We start from the raw sequence: 22,166 nt of genomic DNA, 5'->3' as shown, positions 1-22,166 counted from the left end.
GGCCCGTCACCCTTCCCTCATATTTCTTTCATAAGTGTCCCATATCATAACCAACAACAATATACAAGTGCATGAACAGGAATGAATTACAAACGATTACAATAATACAGTACCAGCACAGTAATGAATGGGTACAACATGAACACATGATTTAAGAAACTTCTGCTCAATTTCAGCCCAAAAGTGGATCAGCTGCTGTGTGTCCTTCTGCGTCCCTGTGTGATACAGGAGGGTATATGTAAAGCACGTCTCAATGTCTCCAAAGCAAGTAGTGTTGTGCACTGATATCAAACGAAATTCTCTGCTAATGGTTAAAACTGTAGACATGCATGGAGTCCATTCAAGGCAGAGAAATGCGGGACTGTGCAAATCAGCAATGTAACATTAGCGTTAACGTTAGTGGTTAGCATAGCAAGCTAGTGATTTTAAAAGGTTTCACTTAAGAACATGGTTGCAAGTATATATGTACAGGCCTGTATCCAGCACATAACAAGACTGTTGTAATTTTCAAATCAATTATTTAAGAGGGTCTCTCTGCTTGATCTAGCAGCCGTTGTTTTCAAGTAAGCTTTGCGTCCTCCTTTGGTTTTAAGCGCTCTGCACCCCTTTGTCTTACCCCTAACCCTCGATCAAATTGAGTACTGGGACAGCTCTTACTCTCGTGTGAACGCCCAAAACTAAAGGGAAGGGGAAAGACAGAGAAATGAGATTCAGCCTATATGTCTCTCTTGCTAATTATCCCGTTGTTTGACTTCACACTTTTGGGAACATTTTCTTTGCAAAATTGTTGTGTCTATATTAAAGTCTCCATGAAGTTCTTTGTCAGCTTTCTGACAAAACAAGACCATGCTGGAGAATGTTAATGACATGAAACTGATATGTTTTATTACCATGTCCAGCAGCAGGTGGCCAGACTATGGGATCATGGGATATGGAAGGCTCAGCTACAAAGTGGCTCGATATGGAGAACCAGACAGAGTTGGTGTCCAGAGAGCTCTGAGCTAAAGCCTTGGGATTTCTGACAACCTATCATACTTCACTCAACATACTTTTGTACCATCTGCACTGGCTTCTCAGTATATATGGTTGCAGGTGGAAGTTCCTAAAATCTTAATTTGGTAGTCATAGTGAGCACATTTGTAAACGAAAAAGCATGCATCTTCCTCCTTAAGATCTTTACAACCAAAATTTTAAAGATGACATATTTTGTAGTTTACACTTGTACTATAGTACATTCATTGCACACACACAAGATACAGTGAAATCAAGCATGTCAGATTGGATCTATTCCTCTGTAAACCCACTGAGAGGACAGCAATAATTGTGGCCACTTGGGTGTTGCTCTGGAGCACTGTCACCCTGTTATGAAGGGGGTTTTATTGGAGCCTTTTATATGTTAAACTGGGAATTCGTGCCAGAGTGGTAGATGGTTGTTTTATTTTTCCTAAAGTTTCTCAAGGGACACTCCTCTGCCTTTTGTCTCTTGAATTAACCACAAACGTGACACACAACACTCATATCCTATTGTTTCCTTTTAGACAAAGTGCTCTACCAAAAGCTCCACAACATTCTCTTTTCAAGCCATCCAAATGCTTTTCTGTTGTTTTAGCTCTCCAGCTAAGAGAACTTCTCACTTTGTTACTTTGTTACTCTGTAACACTTTTTTTAATTTAAGCAAAAGTGCAAAATACATTTATCCAGAAGACAACTTACAGAATCATTTGAACACTTTTGTAACCTTTTGTATGACACTGAAGTGTTTTTGCCTTCTGTTGTTTCAGTGTGTGAGTGTTTTGCTGTGCTGGAGGATGGAGTGTTGGCACACAACCTGCAGGAACAGGAGAGTAAGTCCAATGTCAAGCTACCATGTGGCAGCAGTACAGCTGCACACTACACTAAGGTGTAGATTGCGTGGGGCTCGTCTGTCTCAGTGAATCACCACTTTCTTTGTTGTCATCTTCATCTTTAGTTATCCTGTTGTGGAATTTAGCAAATGATTAAACTTGGCAGCTATTATTGCAAATGACAGATTGACAATAAAACATACATGAGTAAAATGCTGTATTCTCATGGTTTACCAAGGCAGACTAAAAAAAACCTCAAGTAGTTATATTGAACTTCTTTTTGCTCCTTGCAGTGTTGCGCAGTAGCCAAAGTGACATGTAATTTGGTGTCTGTTTGTAGGACTTCTCAAAAGTACACTGTGGGTCTAGCATTCCACAAAGAATGTTTCAAGTTAACAACACAGCAGTCAGGAATACTTAAAAATCAACCAATTTAGAATATAGTAATAAGTAATATAGTAATTATGTATTACTACAATATTGATAAGACAAGGTCCTTCATTGCCAAACATTTGAGACCCTCTGCCTTTTTCTCTGCCTTTTCCTCATAGTCGAGCAATACTATACCACCAACATCCAGAAGAACCAGCTAGTGCAGAATGACATCCGTGTAGCGAAAAGGCTGCAGGATGAGGAGGAAGAGGAGCAGGCCCAGCAGAGCACCCTCCTCAGACAGGCCTCCAGACAACTGTAGGTGACCCCTGCTCCTCCAAGCGTACTGCAACACAGCTCACACTGCTGCAGTGTCCTGCATATATATGCTGACTAGGGCTGCACAATATGAGAAAAAATATGCAATAACATTGGCGGAATATCGCAGTAGCAATATTACTTGAGAAAAATAAACCGATACGAAAGTGTACTCTGTTCTACCGTTCTGTTGCTATCAGTCTTCTACTGAAATACAACAAATTGCATGTTAAATTTAAAACTAATTAATGGAAATCTATTCCAACATTCTTTTGTTAAACAAATTGAACAGTGAATTGAATATAAAAGGCACCACTAAAATAACAATGATAGTCTTATTCTGATAATATTTTCTTTTAACTAACACAAAAAAAATCTATGCGTGTCTGTCGGATATGTGTTTATTAGTTGATGTTGCAAAGAAAATCAAAAAACGAAATGTTGTGCAGCCCAAATTTTGACCCTACTGTGTGTAGATTTAAATGCAAATTTGTACATATATAAATCTATCTGATTGACATTGAACTGTAGGTAGTTTTATTACATACGTCACAAGAGTAAAAAGCCCTTTTCTTTTCTGACTGCTCTGTAGAGAGGAGGAAGACTTTGAGTATGCCCGTGTAATTCAGGAGGAGATCCAGCGTTGTGCTGAAGAGGCCCGGAGGAGGGAGCAAGAAGATGAGGTGAGCACAAATTAACAGATTTAATTTGGTCTACATCTAGTTTCACATTTCTCCAATGAATGCATTAAAGATCAAGCAATATTGGGTCGGCCTAGCTCACCCAGTAAAAGCATGCGCCCCATGTAGGCTGAGTCCTTTGGTGCGCGTCATCCCGCATCTCTCTCCCACTATTCCTGTCTGGCCACTGTCATTATCAAATAAAGGGAAAAGCCATCAGTGTCTGCATAAAACTCATAATCTCTGTCAGTGGTCTGCTAGGCTGCTACACACTACTGCAGCTACTGCTACAACTCTTTACTTTAGCTTTCTAAATGAATAGACTACTTGGCACACTGACAGTAGTTCAGTCCATCATATGATATGATATGATATAATATGATATGATCAATGGAAAACAAATCTGTATTTTGGCCACAGAAACATAGAGAATATTGTGTAAGATAGACACAAGGCCAAAGGAGACTGATATATGGAAAGGTTGGAAAACATATATGCTGCCTAAAAGAATGGGCGGCTGTGGCTCTGGTAGAGCGGTTGCCTGCCAGTCGGAAGGTTGGTGGTTCAATCCCTTGCCCTGCAGTCCGATGTCGAAATGTCCTTGGGCAAGATACTGAACCCCGAGTTGCCCCCGGTGCTGCGCATCGAAGTGTGAATGTGTGTGAGTGTTTATCTGATGAGCAGGTGGCACCTTGTACAGCAGCCTCGGCCACAGTGTATGAATTTGTGTGAATAGTGAATGTTTCCTGTATGATGTAAAAGTGCTTTGAGTAGTCGTTAAGACTAGAAAAGCGCTATATAAACACAGCACATTTACATTTACATTTACTTTACCAGTCCCTCATTATTTCAATTTTAAATTAAAACACCTGTGGTGTAAAGCTTAGCTTGAAACCAAAAGATGGATCAGTTAATAAGAAGACACACATGTGATAGCAAAGTTTGTAAAGCAAAATATTTTGAGGATTTTCTCCTGAAAGTAGAACAAATCCTTTCCTGTGGGTGTCTAGTTGCTGTCAGCAACCAGAGGAGAGCGAGACACTGTACTGTAGGGACAAGTTCAACTTGGCACAATGCACTGATAAAACAGAAACAAAAAAGCAAAGTAAGACCGGAAGTTTTACTCCACTCCCAAATGAATCTTTCTTCTCCACTGTTGGCCGGAAAGTTTCCTTCTCCACAGACAAAGTGTCTGTGGTCAGCTTAAATTCATTTCAGTTTCAATTAATTTCCGAGGTCAGAAGTTTTATCAGAGTTTCTAAATCACTTTCTAGTTTGAGCCCCAATAGACTGTGTAACTGGATGATTCTTTAGTGGATTATCTGACTCAGTAACTGTTGAGGTCTGTAGGTGTTGGACAAAGCAGAAAATCACAGCTTGTAAAGGTAGATGAATGATTCTTTGTATCTCAAACTACAGAACTGTGTGCAGACAGATCTGGGCATAAACTACACTCTGACTATCCCTGGCAGTTTACACAAACTTAACATTAGCTCCAGCATTATCCATAAACTTCAGCAGTGGCACTCATAGTCGTACTATATATGGCAACCGGGACATACTTGTATATCGTTTAATTATCTCCTGTTACAAACAGGCCAGGGAGTATCATATGGTTTACTCTGCTCTCTCTCTCTAAGACTAAGTGGATCCATAATGAATGGCGGTTGCAGTAAAGTGCTGCTTGGGGCCTCTGTATCAACTGTGCCATAAGAAGGCTGTATGAGCAAAGTCAGCTGTTAAACAGAGACAAAACCTGTCAGCTACCCATCTGGATGATGAATCAAGCTATTTCTCTGGTGGTTGGTCAAGCCTTATTGGATGTGCACATTCAGCGTGTAAAATCTTAAAGGAACACGGGAACTTATTGGGACGTTAGCTTATTCACCGCATCCCCCAGAGTTAGAGAAGTTGATACATATCCTTCTCATCTCCGTGCGTGTTGTAACTCTGTCTGACGCACCCACCTACCTGTCTAGCTTAGCACAGATTCTGGAGGTAACCTGCTCCATCAAGCCTACTGTTCCCAATAAGTGACAAATTAACGCCAACATTTTCCTATTTACATTTTGGGATTTGTATAGTCACGGCGTGTACAAATAACAAGGTAACATGAGACACAGCCATCTTCTAACCGTATACATGCTGGGAACTATTCCCCACAGAAGGCGAGGCACTGCTACTTCTGCTCCCTTGGCGGAGGGATTTGCTCGCAGCACCTGAGAAGCCCCTTGGTGAGGAGCAGAGAGTTCGCCTGGAGTTTGCTCAGAGTTGGAGTAATAATCACTCCACCCAAGTAGCAGTGCTTTTCCTTCTGAGAATAGTTCCCAGTTCCCACCTCCAGGATCTGTGCTGAGTTAGACTAACGGTGGTTGCGTCAGACCGAGTTACGGAGATGAGAAGGGTATGTATGAACTTCTCTAACTCAGGGGGATACGGTGTATAAGATAAAGTCCAAATAAGTCGGCGTGTTCCCTTTAACTGTGCAGTTTGAGGAAGAGGCAGGTTAAGTCAAAACATTACTCAAGTGCGGTTTTTAATAATGTGAGGCCCTCAGCATTATTTGATTATCCTTTCCATTAAGTGGTTTAACGTTCATTGGTTTCCAACATGTTTTCAGGGTTCCAACAAGGTGGTGTTTTTTTTCTGGAAGAGCCGCAAGCTTGTCTTGTTTCAGTTGTAGACAACAAGAGTTAAATGTTTTACCATCTGATTTTTGATACAAATATAACAATGTCTAGATAATGCTGTGATGGTTGACATTTGCTTTCCATTCTTTCCTAGTCCTTATTTGTGGAACAGCACTAGATCTCTCCCAAATGTTGTGAACACAAAAACAAATAATCTTGCAACCCAAACACGTCAGGGCAACCACATGGCTCCCATCAATCACCTCTCCCTGTTCACACAGAAGCCCAATCCCTAAAATATTGTCTTTATGTCTGCGCTTTCTACAGAACGCATTTGCATTTCTGAACATTGGTAGCTTTACAGAAATGGATTGTCTAACAATATAAATTTAAGAGTTGAGCTGTGTAAGTAGTAAAACATTGTGGGAGAAAAAAAAGCTTACTGCCAGCAGGTCCGGTGGAGTGGTCTGCGTCACAAGGCCGCTCCAGCATATTATAATTTTCCTTTTTAGAGAAGGCTGCCTTGGACAGGCTAATAGAAGGTCCTTGTTTGGGGGATGTGAGGTCAAAGAGACTGGGCTTCATTCATCATTATTAAAAGTTTTGGATTTGAACTTTGTGGGAACCAACATGAGGTGTCTACACTCAAGAGTTAGATGGACTTTTACCTACTGGGTTAAAGTCATGTAAGGTAATGCAGCAAATTGTATGAGATTATACTATTCCTGTGCGGAAGTAATCATTTTTTTTGATGAGTGTTTATGCTAGGATCAAATGGTGAACTATTAACACTCCTGTTTGCTTACCTTACTTAATGACTTGCTGATCAGAGGTGTTGATTAAATATTTGCCTCCCTGTAGATTGTGTCTTTAATTAAGGAACAGAAGGCGTCAGGCTGTGCAGTTTTAAATGCCAGATCCCTGTGGCACTTAACCTGCTATGGCAAGCTGCTAATTATCTGCTGATGCTGGCAAAGTGGCTGACACACACACCCTGATTGCAAATCCAAAAGGAGCTGCAATAGCTTTTAGTTATGATTTATGTTGCAAATGCAGCCTACAGAGAGAGATTTCATAAAATTCACTGGTAGAATCTGCTGATTTGTAGGAAACCTGATTAGTTCTGGCCTTTCCAAGGAAAGCAACATAGAGACATGGTGGGGGTTCGCTTTTAGAGAGCAGTCCACCATAGCAGCGCTTGTAAGTGCAGGCATTATCCAGTGACAAGGTGTTACTTCAAATGAAACAGTCCTGTTGATCTGCTTCTGTCTGAGTGTTTCTGGTCCAAATTTCTGGCTCAAGGAGATTAAAAGTTGTATTTGTCTCTCATGTAGTCTCCTAGTTTCCATTGAGTCAGACACAGCCCTGTCTTAAACAATTAGTTTGGTCACCTAGAATTAATATGTCAGATCACATCACAGTGGCACTACGTCACACAACATGGCTGTGCATTTGGTTTAGCTTCCTCTGTAGACATGTAGACTAGATTCGTCTTTGATGTATAATCAGTCAACTCCAAATGGGGTCTGAGACCTTGGTCCATGTTTTATTCATGTTGTCACTTGAATGCTAATAATGTATAGATAAAATAAAGGGACTGGAGTAAATTTTAAGGCAAAACGTGTCGTGAGGTTAAATAGATGAAGCAGTAGTACAGTTTAAGGGCATTTTTTTGTGCATTGTGAAAAGTAGATGACATGAAAGCAAAACCTCCTGATGGCGGATAAAATCTCGGACATTAATCAAGTTTCCTTGCTTTCTTTTTTCTATGTTATGTTGCCATCTGCTGGTTGAAACGGCACAGTATAAATGATGTTTTAGAGTAACCGTTGCAGTCATTGCAATTCATGGTCGCACACCAGTAGTATAACCTGCTCTCAGTGACTTGAGCTTGTTTTAATATATATGCTTTTATCCAGATAAGTTCATTATTAGTTTTGCTGTGATAAATAAATTAATTCTGTGGATGTTTTAAAATAAGGACAATGAGCCAGATGAAAGATTGTGACTTTTGTCATTGACAAATGATTTTGGATAGGATCAAGGGGTTGTAACAGGGACAATAAAATCTAGTTTGAAGTTCATATCAAAGTCTAAAGTGTTCTAACCATGTTTCTATATTTATTTGCATATTTGACAGAACGGCTCCATTCTTTTGTCATCTTCATTTAGCTTAAATTCGTAATGGGTTACTCATTACAGTTTACAGAGAAGCAATCAGCATGGCTGTGTCTCCGCAGGAAATAGCTAAACGAATGCAGGAAGAGGAGGAGCAGAGAATCACAAGGAGGGGCCGTAGTGAAGGTACAGTTTACGTTTTGCCTTTTTTTTTTGTGTGTGTGTATGTTTTCTTGACTGTATTATGTGACATTAGTCTGCAATCCTAGCATACTGACAATAAATTATTAAGAAATTAAGAAAAGGTGATGTTTGAATTTTTTACATATTTTGTTAGAATTTTTGATCAAAACTGTATGTTATATATGCATATATTGCTGAACAAAGAATTAGTTGTTCCACTTAAAGTAGGACAAAGTCCAGGGCTTGCTTGGCGTCTCCCTAACCATGCTTTGCTTCACTGCAACTGCTTATAATATTTATATTTAAGCGATTCTCCAAATATTACAACAGCATGAACAAAAACATTCATTAATTTTCTCTTTAATGTGTTGTGTACTGCATCAGTTACATGCATGTAAGATGTTGTCTTTAATGTAGTCTTTAATGCATGATTGTAGATCTGTATTGGAAAGCCTCAGTTTTTGTCTAAAACCTTTGTTTAAGTTGTGTAACAAATACTCTTCCTTAAAGGCCATGTGGCTATTTTTGATAGTTTTAAAAGATCTCTTTTTTTATCTATAATAATATGTTGCCTCATAATTAACTGCACTCCTCTAATATGACCCACTAACAGCCTCACCCATCCTCCCTGCTTTTGTGTTTGCATGTTTGGCATTACTAAAGGCAGCGCCAGCGATCCTGCACTGCCATCCCCACACCAGCACACACTCAGCAGCAACCTTCACCAACAAGAAGAGCAGTACTCTTCTACCACCACCAGGTGTCAATGGCCTACTTCTCACAACCATTCAGACATAACAAGGCCTCAGGCTGACTCCCCTAGAGGGGTAGCAGCTCAGAGAAACACAAGTGCATGGTCAAATCAAGGACACCCAGATTCCATAAGGGAAATCAGGAGTGAATTGGGAGAGCGTTTGAGTGAGGATTCAGAGGACTCTGACACGGTTTTCTCTGAACAGCTCACTGTCAGGTCCCAGAGACTGAATGAAAGACTCAACACAGCACCTCCCCGACACCAGGCATCTTTACATCATCTGCACCAGAGACACTACAGAAGTGTTGGCTCTCGCAGCAGCTTTACAGAGGAGGAGAGAGGAGCGTGGAATGAGGACTTTTATGAAAATTGTGACCTAGAGAGGAGGAAGCCTAGGAATTGGGATCAGGAAAAGAACCATGGAGAGGAATATCAGGGTTTGCACAGGAACAGAGATCAGGATAGAGACCGTAGGTTAGTTGAAATAAGAGAAAGGCGATGTAGTCGCAGTGAATCTGTCAGGCTACCTGACAGGAGTAAACACAGCAACAGAGAGTTAGTGAGGACCTGGAGCTATAAGGACAACCCCGACAAACATGTCCGTTTTCAGGACAACACCAGGAGCTCTAACAGGCAGCAGGGGGAAACCAGTGGAGTCTGGGAGATGCTGGGCCAGGTGCTCAGAGAGAGGGGTGTGCCTGTGAGGTTTGGCAGCAACGGGGCGCCACTACAAATAAGACCTCAAAGCAGAGACAGCCAGGTGCTTCATGGGAGTGAGGTCTCCTGCAGCGACTCCCAACCACATCAGAGAGCCTTCCAGAGAGCTGCCAACACCAGGCACAGTTTCCATGGAGATATCAGGGAGAGGAGGAGACTGTCATACCAAGAGAACAGTAGGAGAGATCACAGAGAAGACAGAGACAGGCACCATAATAATGTGGAGCATGATTGCAAGGTTTATGAGATTAATAGAGACATGTATCTTGCTAACAGAAATAAGGGAGGCAGTAGAAGGTGGGGAGGGCAGAGGAACTCTAATGATGACGAGAGGGAGAGGAATGCAAATGATTGCAGGGTCAAGAGGACAACAAGTGAACGCAGGCTTTGGCACCAGACCATAGAAGAAAGGTTAAGCTCAGAGGAGGAGAGGAGAGTAGAACAGCCCCATCAAAAAGCCCCACAGCGTAGCCAAAGCCTCAGCAGCAGAAGCAGCAGGGCTTCAACCAGGGATAGGTCAAGGCACCTGGCAGCAGGTAACACCCAGAACTGCAGCCAACTCCAATCTGCAGAGGGAAAGCTTCCAAAGCTTTGCCCTACCTCTCTGTTTACATCTGCTCTTCTCACCTTCCCTCAATCATCGTCTAATCTGAAAACATTTTGGTTTTACTGGTGTCTTGGGGTCTCTTGCTAAAGTGGGACATTTTCCTTTTTCATATGTATAATTAGTAGTCCTGGAATAATGTTTGCTTTTCATTTTTTTCTTCCTTCTTGATGTAGTGAGGGAATAAGTACTATGGAGTTTCTGTCAAAATCTAGCAACATTCCCTCACATGTTTTTTCCTCTTATCTCTTGGTGTGATTCAAATGTCATCGGTCCTTGGGTCTTTCAGCCTCTGTGTCGGTACCATAGACTGTTAATATTAATGGTTTAGAGCATGGCTATGATGTGGTATCCAGTGAAAGTGTGTAACATAAAGTAGAGTGTAAGGGCTCCTCCGTCCCTCCTCCCTCTTGTCTAAATTAACAGCAAACTACAAATCATAGCAGATCTCCACAAATCGATGGGTGACATCATACAAACTCTGTCCACCAATATTATACAGTCTATGGTCAGTACACTTGTCTGATTCATCACTGATTTCCATGTTTTTTACAACTTGTATGCTGGTTGTCTTAGTCACTTTAGTTCTTTTGGATTTGACACTGTCATACTTCACCCATAGCAGCATCACTGCAACCAGAGCCAGGCAAGACTAGCCTGGACCTGGGGGAGCTGCGGCAGGTCCTGCAGGACGAAGAACTGGCTCACAAGCTGCAGGAGGAAGAGGAAAAGCGGTTGAGGAGGGTAGGGGATCCAAGAGTGGCTGTGGTTTAGAAGTCAAGGAAAAAGATCAGTTTCTCTTTTCATAAAAAAATTAATTCTGCCTTTTGCGGTTTGGCTTTTTCTGGCTTGTTTCTGCAGAACTCACAGCCCTCGCCATGCAGTGCTTACCCAGAGGGAGACTTCAGAGTAGCACAAGTGGCGCAGGATGAGGTATGACAAATTAAGTCATCCGTACCGATGTATCATGTTGAATATCCACCTGTCAAATGATTAATTGTTGTGTTTTTGCGCTAGGAAATTGCACGCTTTATGCAGAAGCAAGAAATTAAGTCAAAGCGAAGATCTCGTGAACTAGAAGGGCCGGCATCGTGGCGCGAGCACAGAGCGATGATCAGTCATCATGACCGACGGGCTGCAGGAGACCAACCGGTGAATGTTTTGGGGTTATTTAGAACACAGTTTCAGCCATCTAAAGATGGTGCATTTCATTGTCATGCATGTCTTTCACTTTAATATTAAGGTGATAAAATGAGTTTGACTCCTTTTTGTCCACTGTCTTAGTTTCGACGAGAGAGGCGTGACTCAGAGGGACTTCCTTCCCCCACTGACTGCTCCCCAGAGAACCAGCCACCCAGCTCCTTCTCCACTATACCGTAATTGTTTTGAGATGAAATATATGTACATGAAACTGATAAATGTCTGTATTGTGACCACATGCTGACTTATCTCTGCTGCGTTTACAGACAAGCCCAGCAGATGAGAAATATTGCGGAGGAACTGGACCCGACCTTCCAGGCCAGAAGGGAAAGCACAGAGAGCCTCCGAGTGGGACAAGCGGGTACCGTAAATAGGACAGATGGCACCTAAAATTAAACTGAAAACAATGGGTGGACACTCACATCCTTTTTCCTTTTAATTTAGAGCTGATGTGACAAGGGAATTTCCCAATTGTTGGATCAATAAATTCTTTTCTTATCTTCTCTTATAGGTCCAGCCTGTGAGACACTTCCCATGCCACATTCTGGCTTACATGACTTACTCGAGGAGCCTACTTTCATCCCACCCACTAAACGGCAGACGGACAAATCAGGACGCACTAAACTCAAAGAGAAGAAGGAAAATTGCAAGCAACAATAATTTTCCTCACATTGTGCTGTTGGAGTGCATCACATGTATATATTTTATAACACTAAATATAAGTTAGGCTACAATTTAAGTGACTTTGGGTCCTTGAAAAGTGCTATACAAATTCAATTTATTATTATTATTATTATTATTATTATTATTACAGAGCTCTTATTAGTTTAAGATTACAAGAACACAGTTTTTTCTGTCAGCCACCCATACTAGCACTTTAGACCAGTGGAACACAGAGAGAGAATTGAGAGAAGTGAGATTTTATAATATTTCTTGATTAAGTGAATAATGACAACACTTTGGACTCATGCCTTTTCTTATTTTCAAAGGGAAAAATTAGGTTTATTGAAGTTTTGTTTGAAATCTTCAGTGTCAATGAGTGTTTAATTTAAACAGTATACCTTTTTATTACATTTGTAGCTTTCTTTTTTTATTTAGTTGATGTGTCAAGAGTCCATCCATTATCTATAATCTCTTCATGTTATTTCATTTGATATTTTTGATGCTTTGGATGATTTTGAAGCAGAGTGGTGCAGCGGTTAGCACTGATGCCCACAGCATTAAGGGAAGAGAAACCAAAGCTGTCTAGTGGGACAATCAAGAATGTCAAATAAAGCAAAAAGTTTCTTTGACCACCCTTAAACCTGACGTGGTTTTGGGACAAGAAGACATCCACTTTTGGAGTCTGTCAACTTTGTTTCAAAGCAGTTTGGCAGGGCTCCAGCAATGTTTACAATGGTACAATGACAATCACATTAACTTGTTTGACCCTTATTAAATGGAAATCCCATTTGAAATAACATATTACAACGATCATCAATGTATGTTCAATTGTTTGAGTGTAAGATCCAGATATTAATAAACCTCTAGGAACAGTAAATGAAGACCGATGGAGTTGGAAAAAGCTTCAATAAACTTGTAAGTGGACCTTTTTAAACTTAAATAACTTGATACTTATCCAACTGATGTTTGTGTATTTTTTGCCAGGTGGGCTTTTATCAGTCAGTAGCATTATTCGTTGTACAGAATACTAAAACGATTGTACTTTTTACACACACTTGTTGGTCTCACTTGTCTTTTTTTAATATGATTATATTACTCCTACGTTTAAAACCGCTTTTTGTTGTTGCATTTGTTTTTTTACAGATGAAACATGCCACTGCAGGTGGACCACTATAAATGGAATTGTTCTTTATGAAAGTACAACAAATAAAATTTCTAGAAAAATAAAAACTGTATTGACTTTTAAAAAAGAACAATGTAACAGAATGCACACTGTCAATCATAAACAGTTCCAAAGAAAAATATAAAAACGTCTTGTAAAATATACATTAGGCAGAATGATATATTCACAAACCAGACAAGTGCGTAACATGGATCATAATAGTTGACAAGTAAAGTGCTACAGTCCTTACTACCTCTTACTGTATGACAGCCTGTCATACTGTGGTAACTCTTCTCGAGGCAGCACTCGTGAACTTTGTCTTTCAACTGACATCACAATGTGCCGATGTGACTCATAGTCCCTGATACATTAGTAGAGGTGTGGGCTAACAAATGTTCCATTTCAGTAGAAAGATATACGCCCGTTACATTTCAGAAAAGACCATGAGTTTCTGATCCAGCTGCCTACTCTGTTGTGATAGAAGATCAGTAAAAAAAGAGTAGAAGACAGACTGGGGGGTTTCCACATAACCTTTGGGCCTCGTTTTTGATATTGTGTCTGCCTTATATGTTTGCCAAGTTTGTATCCTATTTGTTCAGAGGATTTCCCACATGACACACTTAATAGAAATTTCAATGATCTATGAGCAACACGTGACTAATCACACTATCTGATACTTAATCAGAAATATTGTACTTGGGATACCCACTGTGTTGTCAAACTCTTGCTCAACAGGCTTGTCTCAGCTTGATCAAAAATACAACCTCAACCACATCTTCCACGTTAAAATACTGTACTGTAGATTCCTTGGTGTTTTAATTTCAAATATACGATTACCTATTCACAAAAAGGGAACTCCCTTTGCTGGACTTTTTTGATACCAATGAAAAAATTACTGGAAAGTCCATATAGTTCCTGGTACTGTTAAGTAGGCTCGAAGAGGCCATATACACCACGCTGACTTCAAAGTGATACTATCTACTATTGTAAACAAAGTTATCTTCTGTGTTCTATAGAAACATTTATATAATCCAAAATAGACAACTGCCCCCTGATAAATCATAAATGTTTCACAGTGTAAAATCATGATTGCAACATAACCAGAGTTGGAAATGTAGAAATTCAGCAGTAAAAAGTAGATATTTAGGAGGGGTTTGTGGGCTCAGCCTCAGGCGTGACTCAAATTTCTCTGCTGTCAGACTTTTACACCCAGCTGAACACCCACCTGCACTGTACATTCACACAAAGCAACACTCAGCAGCTTTCCCGCTTAGACATGCAAATATGAAAGGAGTGAAACTCAAACACCACAATATTATTATACACAGGCCATTGGCTCAAGTCCATTTGTTTGAAAGTAGTTTAAAATAAGTTTAAAGGCTTAGGTATTTAAGGTATGCTTTTTCCCATCTGATGTCAAACTCAGTCCAATAATTCAAAACCTTTCACATCTATCTTCTTTTAGGCTTAACTGAAAGGGAAAAACAGCCTCACTGTCTGATATAATTAACATGATGAATGGGCTGTTGTAATCCACTTTGTTTTTTCCCTCTCAGAATTCCCCTTCCTCCCCTGTGTACATTTACTGTATCCTCGCTATAATTACCTCCTGGTGTAATTGTAAAGCAATACCTCTAACCTACTTACCTACAACAATTTTCTTAGCATCTTTTGTTATTCTGATAAAAGGAAAATGCGGTGTATAAAATACAGTTTGGTGAATACAGTGCTCTGTTTCTTTCATTTGGAGACAAACAAATTGGCACGACACATTCAGTATCACAAAGAGGGACTCTATCTTATTCAGTACATCCTGTTTCCTTTCCCTCAAACTCAACACAAACAGAATGAGTTATTCAGCGGGGCAGTCAAGTCCTGTTTCCCTTCTCTTCAAACAAGGAGCTGGTCCGAGGAGTCCTTGGAGTCCAGCGACTCTGAGCTGCTGCCCTGCTCTTGCTGGGCCTCGTGGAAACTGCACTCAATGGCTATTAGTGTCCTTGGATCATCTGAAGGAGAGAAAAAAGTCAAAGCAAATACCTTTTCACTGTCATTGGCTTGATAAACATTGTGTATGATCAACATTCATTTGTGCAATATGGTCGGGATAATATATCACGAAGTACGGCAGTAATTACCTGTAGGGGTTCTGTTTATTGGGGTCTTTGTGGTTGGCTTTTTGCCTTTTTCGTTTCTTTTCTGGAAGATTTTCTTGGCCACAAGGCTGATGATGATTATGCTAAAAGCCATCAGGACTGCACTTGTGATCACAGATAAGACCAATGGCCATACCTGCTCTGTGGGATCTGACACAACAGCACCAAGAAATTATTGCTGGCTTTAAACAAAAACAAGAATTAAAGCAAAAGTACATTAGAGGAATAGAATCACATCCTACCAGGTTGTGTTGAACCGCTCACTTGGACATGTGAAACATCAACACACTTAATGTCCGTAAGTGCATTTCCCTTGGCCACAATCTTTTGATCTGGATTGGGACACCTTTTAGAAAAATAAAGTTTTTTCATCAAATCTCTTCAGTACAACAACAAAATGGCTAGAATAGCAGATAGTGTTTTTAGAGCAAGGTGATATCTCACTTGGTGCTCCAGGGTTTACACCTCTGGTGAGTTTGGTTGTTGAAGGTTCCCTCTGGACATGGTCTGCATGAACCTGTGTAGGCAATCATTCGGTTGACTTGCAACTCAACATAAACCGTACATCTAATGTGCATGTGCTAAAGTCATGAGATTATTTTTACTTACGTTTCACTGGTTCATAACCTTTATCACACTTTTTGATGCAGAATGAACAGCGGTCATCACCACAGGTGAGTCCTTCTATACAGCCACACTTTGTGTCAGCTGTGGCAGTGCACTCTTTCACTAAGATCTGAGCACCTACACATACAAACAGATGGCAAGAGAGTTGTAAAAGTTGTAATTTAAAAGAAAAAAGTCTGCTTGTGGGACATACACTACTGAAGACACGTCTTATGCAGTTATAGCATCTGCAGACATACCTACACACTGTGTACACCTGGTACAGCTGTACTTTTTTGGGTTCACCGTAAACGTCCCAGCCTCACAAGGAGTACAGAGATCTTTCGGGTTCGGGCCACATTCTTTGACCAGGCGGTGTCCTGCAAACAGAGTTCAAGGATCAAGGTTAATTTATTTTCCATTTTACAACACAGGATTGCCCTATGAAATGTTAGTTGTAGTCAATTCAAGCTACACACACTTATATACATATAAGTGGGTATATATAATACACAAAGGTTTAAATTAGAATATCTTGAAATAGAATACATACAGTAACTTATATGCGTATACTGTACATATCTACACAGATACAAAAAGCTATAAACTGTGTAAGCTCTGCCACATTAGCTGACATCAGTTTTAGGAAGATCAGCGCTTTTAATAATATACATTCACACACAAGGTAATCAGCGCTTGTAATAATATACATTCATACACAAAGTAACAACCCCCCGTGCCCCAATACTAGCTTTAAAAGTTGTATTACAACTAAGGGAAGCTTCACATATATGTATATATATATATATATATATATATATATATATATATATATATATATATATATATATATATATATATATATACACGCCTTTTCTCTGTGTTGTGGTATTAGCTGACAAACCACAGAAACTATATTGGTTACAAGCAACCACCACAGAAAGGCTGGAATATTATCTTTTTTAATTTTCTACTGCTGACAGTAGGTTTTTTGCTTTTCTTAGATACTACATGGGATAACTTTAACTCTTTAGGTCTGGAAAAGGATAATGTTTGCATGTTTGCATACCAACTGAGTTTATGTGGAAAGTCTCAGAGAGGGCATTTCTCCTTCCCCCCATGAATATCTACAGTGTTTCATTAAAAAACATTTCTGGCTTAATTCTGGTATTTTTAAAGCTCAATATAATTGCATCAACATTAGGATATGAAAGATACACCAGTATATTGACTGGTAGAGCCCTTGCCAAAAATGCTCTTCTGAACTTACAGCAAGTCATCAATTGAAAATCATAGAGAATTGTAATGCTCATTATCTCTGTTATCACTTACCAGCAAAACAGGCTTCACAGCAAACGTTATCCCCTTCAGGTGTCCATTTCATGCAGCCTGTGTCAGTCTGTCCAACACTGCAAAAACAGCCCTGAATGAGCAGAGCAAGAACCAATGCCTTTAAGACTGCAGCCATACTGTTGTCAGCTCTCCAGCCTTGGGGATCAGGATGACAGCCACCTCAGGTAAAACGTGAGCTAATCCAATCCAAGAAATATCCCAGGTACCTAATTCTTTTTAAGGCACTTAATTTTTTTGTTTTTCTACATCTGTAGCTTTACTCTAAACTACAATAACTTTCTTGTTAACTTAAAGCCACTCAGCAGTATGTTTGAAGGATGTCATGGGAAGAAAGCTGTCTGTGCTGTAACCACAGTGCTCTAACACATAACTCACGCCCGCCCAGCTATTCATATTCACATCAAGGGGCGTGTCCTAAATGACTCATGAATGAAAAATGAAAACACAAGTCCAAACTTACAAATTACAAATTGTTAACACGTTTTTGTTTCATGATGAACATTTTATAGCTTACAGCCAGATGAGAAATAAAAAGAGTTAAAAAAGAGAAGAAAAAACATTATCAACATAACAGGCTGCAATACTACATTTTGTTCCCACTTCACTGCTGTGCCTGAATAGACCAACTGATTAATGTTTTTGTGTGGATGACTGCCTTCCTCGCTTGGCTCATGTTGTTATCAGATCAGTCATTTGACTTTATTCATTTAAGGAATGAGTATTCACAAAGACATAAATTTGTTTTGGTTTATAATAAACGTTTTGTTACATTTTGTTGTGAAAATTCCCCTCCCCCTACTCTCTGTTTTCCAAAAAAACAACTTCTATGGCCCATGTGAAACCCATTTTATTGGAAACCCATTTGTTTCCTACAACCGTTTATGATTAAAATGACTTCTATTACTATGATACCAGTTTTTCAACATACTATACTATGAATTTATTGTGACTTTTTCTTGACTTTTTTTCAACATACTATACTATGACTTTATTACGACTTTTTCACCATACTATACAATGATTTTTTCTTGACTTTTTCCAACATACTATACTATGACTTTATTATGACTTCTATAGTATAGTAATACTATGACTTTTTCCAACATACTATACTTTGACTTTATTATAACTTCTATAGTATAGTAATACTATGACTTTTTCTAACATACTATACTATGACTTTATTATGACTTCTATAGTATAATAATACTAAGACTTTTTTCAACATACTATACCATGACTTTATTATGACTTATCCTATTCAACTTACGTTGAACCTTTATAACCACCAGCTACACCTATCTATAGTAATACTATGACTTTTTAATGACTTTTTTCAACATGCTATACTATGACTTTACTATGACTTTTTTCAACATACTATACTAGTAACTTTTTTGACAGCCTATACAACGACTTATCTATGACTTTTTTCGTCATGTACTTTTTAATTACCTTTTTTTGATACACTTTACGACTTTTTCGACATGTTATGCTATAACTTTTTATGACTTTTTTGACATACTATACTATGACTTTTTATGACTTTTTTCAAAATACTGTACTATGACATTTTCAACATACAATACTGTGACTTTCCATTAACCTTATTTTGATATACTGTATCATGACTTTTAATGGGTTTTTTTAACATACTATACAAGGACTTTAATTTGTTTTTCGACATACTCATTTCGAGTATTACTTTTTCACTGTTTTCCACATGCTGTACTATGACTTTTTCATGACTTTTTTTAACGTGCTATACTATGATTTTGTAATGAGTTTTTTGACATACTATACCATGACTTTTTTATCACTTTTTTGACATGTACTATGACTTTTTTCAACATACTACACTATGACTTTTTCAACAAACTGTATTAAGACTATTCTTTAACATACAATGACTTTTTATGACTTTTTTAACAAGTATACTCATAGTCATAGTATAGTATGCATACATACATACATACATACATGCATACATACATACATACATCCTGAAATGCCCTAAAAAAAAAACACCTTTACAAAGACTTTTTCACGACTTTTTGTTAACATGCTATACTGTGAATTTTTAAAACTTTTTCAACATGCTTTTTTGACATATACTATGACTTTTTCCTACATACTATTCTATGACTTTTCATTAAGTTTTTTTCACGTACTATACTGTGACTTTTTTGACAAAATGTATCATGACTAATCTTCAATTTACTGTACTTTGACTTTTTTTTTTTTTTAACATACTATACTATGACTTTTTTGTATTAATGTGCATAAAGAAGCTAAGAAAAGATGGAAAAAATCTCCAAAAGGCATCAAATGACAGATTAGACATTCGTATAACATGTCACAAAAAGTTAGATTTTATTTACATCATTTACACTTTCAAAATAACAGAAAACAAAAAAATGGCGTCTGTAAAAGTTTGGGCACCTTGCAGAGTTAATACCTTGTACTGCCCCCTTTGGCAAGTAACACAGCTTGGAAACGCTTCTTGTATCCAGCCAAGAGTCTTTCAAGTCTTGTTTGAGGTATCTTCGCCCATTCTTCCTTACAAAAGTCTTCCAGTTCTTTGAGATTTCTGTCTGTCATGCACTGCTCTTTTAAGGTCTATCCAAAGATTTTCAATTATGTTGAGGTCAAGAGATTGTGAAGGCCATGGCAAAACCTTCAGTTTACACCTCTTGATGTAATCCACTGTGAATTTTGAGGTGTGTTTAGGATCATTATCCATTTGTAGAAGCCATCCTTTCTTTAACTTCAGCTTTTTCACAGATGGCACAAGTTAGCGTCCACAATTTATACCACTGCTGCAATACAACCCCAAAGCATTAATGACCCCCCCCCCCCCCCCCCCCCCCCATGCTGAACAGTTGGATAGAGGTTCTTTTCTTAAATTCTGTGCCCTTTCTTCTCCAAAGTACCTTTGCTTATTGCGCCAAAAGTTTATTTTACTTCTTGTCCAAGAACTTGTTTCACAATGCATCAGGCTTGTCTTTTTGTTCATTGCAAACTCAAAGCTGATTTTGAGTGAGACGTGAAGGTTTTCTTCTGTGCCTCTTCCATGAGACCATATTTGTACATATCTCTTTTAGTGAATGGTGTACCACAACTCCAGTGTCTTGTGACTTTTTTCAACATACAATACTAAACTTTTTCACGACTTTTTTGATATACTATACCATGATGTTTTATGACTTTTTTCAACATACAATACTACAACTTTCTAATGTCTTATTTTGATATACTATACCATATTTAGTTTTTTTACATACTCACTTTTAATGTTTTTATATACTATTCATTTTAACATACTACAATGACTGTTCTATATTTTGTCACAACTATACTATCCATAGTTTCTGACTTTTTTACTTACACATGACTTTTCATTATTTTTGATGTACCTATACTGTACTTTTTAGAACTTTTTTTGACATACTAACTGTGACTTTTTCATTATTTTTTCAAGTACTGTACTTACTTTTCAACTTTTTTGACATACTATACTATGACTTTTTATGACTTTTTTAACATACTAGACCAAGACTTATAACTTTTTTGACATACTATTCTATGACTTTTTACACATGCTATATAATTACTTTTCTATGACTTTTTCAACAAATACTATGACATTTTATGACTTTTTGACATAATATACTATGACATTTATGACTTTTTTCAACATATTGTACTATGTCTTTTTCATGACATTTTTCAACATACCAAACTATGAGGTTTTTTTTACTTACAGTACAATGACTTTCTATTAACCTTATTTTAACTTTATTTGATCATTTTAACATACTTTACCAGGACTTCAAATTTTTTTTCGACATGCTAAACTATGACTTTTCGACAAACATGGAGTTAATTTGTTAACTTAGGTTCGGGAGTCTGGGGGTCTGTAAACTGCTTCTGAGACGGAACCCCCACTCTGAGTCTCCTCCACCCATCACACATCCTTCCAGACCAGCCATCAGACAACATCCACATCAATTTTGCACATTCATAATGTTCATCTGCACGTTCAAAATGTTCAATAAGTTTTTAACTAACACATGGTTGTGGCGTGGTCCATGCTAGTGAATATACTAGTACTTTTCATGAAAAAAATTTTAACATGCTAAACTATGACTTTACATTTTTGGGGGGACATAATATACATTGATTTTTTCATGACATACTACACTAAGACTTTATATGACTTTTTAGACATGCCCTACCATGACTTTTTAAACACAAATGGCTTTATAACCCTTTCCAGACTGATAGATCTCAATTACTTTCTTTCTCAATTGTTCCTGAATTTCTTTGGGTCTCGGCATGATGTGTAGCTTTTAAGGATCTTCTGGTGGACCTTACTGTGTCAAGCAGCTCCTATTTAAGTGATGCCTTGATTGTGAACAGGTGTGGCAATAATCAGGCCTGGGTGTGGCTAGAGAAATTGAACTCAGGTGTGGACAACCACAGTTATAGTATGTTTAAACAAGGGGGGCAATCACTTTTTCACACAGGGCCATGATGGTTTGGATTTTTTTTTCACTTTTAATAATAAACACCTTCATTTACAAATTGCATTTTGTGTTTACTTGTGTTGTCCTTGACTATTGTTTAAATTGGTTTGATGTTCCGAAACACTTAAGTGTGACAAACATGCAAAGGAACAGGTAATGAGGAAGGGGGCCAACACTTTTTCACACCACTTTACTATACCGTGACATTTTTATGTTTTTTTTTTAACATACTATACAATGACTTCTAATGATTTCTTTAATATACTATACTATGACCTAT

The 22,166-nt window shown here is 38.4% G+C and overlaps 2 protein-coding genes and 1 long non-coding RNA gene across 8 annotated transcripts in view; 1 reads left to right on the top strand and 2 right to left on the bottom strand.

Annotated features, from left to right (window-relative positions):
• Window positions 1-12,877, top strand: part of ccdc187 (coiled-coil domain containing 187) — a 19,145-nt gene extending 6,268 nt beyond the window's left edge. For 3 of the 6 annotated variants that reach the window (XM_032520188.1, XM_032520190.1, XM_032520189.1), the window contains exons 3-13: window positions 1,782-1,844; window positions 2,396-2,534; window positions 3,127-3,217; window positions 8,085-8,148; window positions 8,809-10,152; window positions 10,843-10,964; window positions 11,082-11,153; window positions 11,238-11,372; window positions 11,505-11,596; window positions 11,687-11,781; window positions 11,932-12,877. In XM_032520188.1, coding sequence (XP_032376079.1) covers window positions 1,782-1,844; window positions 2,396-2,534; window positions 3,127-3,217; window positions 8,085-8,148; window positions 8,809-10,152; window positions 10,843-10,964; window positions 11,082-11,153; window positions 11,238-11,372; window positions 11,505-11,596; window positions 11,687-11,781; window positions 11,932-12,080 — 2,366 coding nt within the window. In that variant the 3' untranslated portion in view covers window positions 12,081-12,877. The remainder of the gene's footprint in view (window positions 1-1,781; window positions 1,845-2,395; window positions 2,535-3,126; window positions 3,218-8,084; window positions 8,149-8,808; window positions 10,153-10,842; window positions 10,965-11,081; window positions 11,154-11,237; window positions 11,373-11,504; window positions 11,597-11,686; window positions 11,782-11,931) is intronic. The other 3 variants (XR_004332639.1, XM_032520191.1, XM_032520192.1) reach the window with 3 other exon arrangements.
• LOC116692186 (uncharacterized) lies at window positions 4,501-22,166 on the bottom strand. The gene is made up of 3 exons (XR_004332654.1): window positions 22,157-22,166; window positions 14,038-14,884; window positions 4,501-4,512 (listed from the first exon to the last, which is right to left on the bottom strand). It is a non-coding gene; the product is annotated as an uncharacterized LOC116692186 (long non-coding RNA).
• On the bottom strand, window positions 13,151-17,712 carry tnfrsf9a (tumor necrosis factor receptor superfamily, member 9a). The gene is made up of 7 exons (XM_032520247.1): window positions 17,337-17,712; window positions 16,265-16,384; window positions 16,008-16,142; window positions 15,843-15,915; window positions 15,641-15,744; window positions 15,381-15,548; window positions 13,151-15,251 (listed from the first exon to the last, which is right to left on the bottom strand). The coding sequence occupies exons 1-7, from the start codon at window positions 17,470-17,472 to the stop codon at window positions 15,136-15,138; spliced, it is 852 nt and encodes a 283-aa protein (XP_032376138.1). The 5' UTR covers window positions 17,473-17,712; the 3' UTR covers window positions 13,151-15,135.

The sequence above is a fragment of the Etheostoma spectabile genome, chromosome 7 (assembly GCF_008692095.1).
Source record: "Etheostoma spectabile isolate EspeVRDwgs_2016 chromosome 7, UIUC_Espe_1.0, whole genome shotgun sequence".
In the NCBI taxonomy this organism is placed as follows: domain Eukaryota; kingdom Metazoa; phylum Chordata; class Actinopteri; order Perciformes; family Percidae; genus Etheostoma; species Etheostoma spectabile.
This window is presented reverse-complemented; position numbering and strand designations above follow the sequence as displayed.

Excerpts from the sequence above, each read along its gene's own strand:
- tnfrsf9a (XM_032520247.1), bottom strand. The coding sequence starts at position 17,472 with ATGGCTGCAGTCTTAAAGGCATTGGTTCTTGCTCTGCTCATTCAGGGC. Across the intron at positions 16,385-17,336 it reads CTGTGAAGCCTGTTTTGCTG|GACACCGCCTGGTCAAAGAA; the intron begins GTAAGTGATAAC and ends CTCTGTTTGCAG. Across the intron at positions 15,252-15,380 it reads AATAAACAGAACCCCTACAG|ATGATCCAAGGACACTAATA; the intron begins GTAATTACTGCC and ends TCTCTCCTTCAG.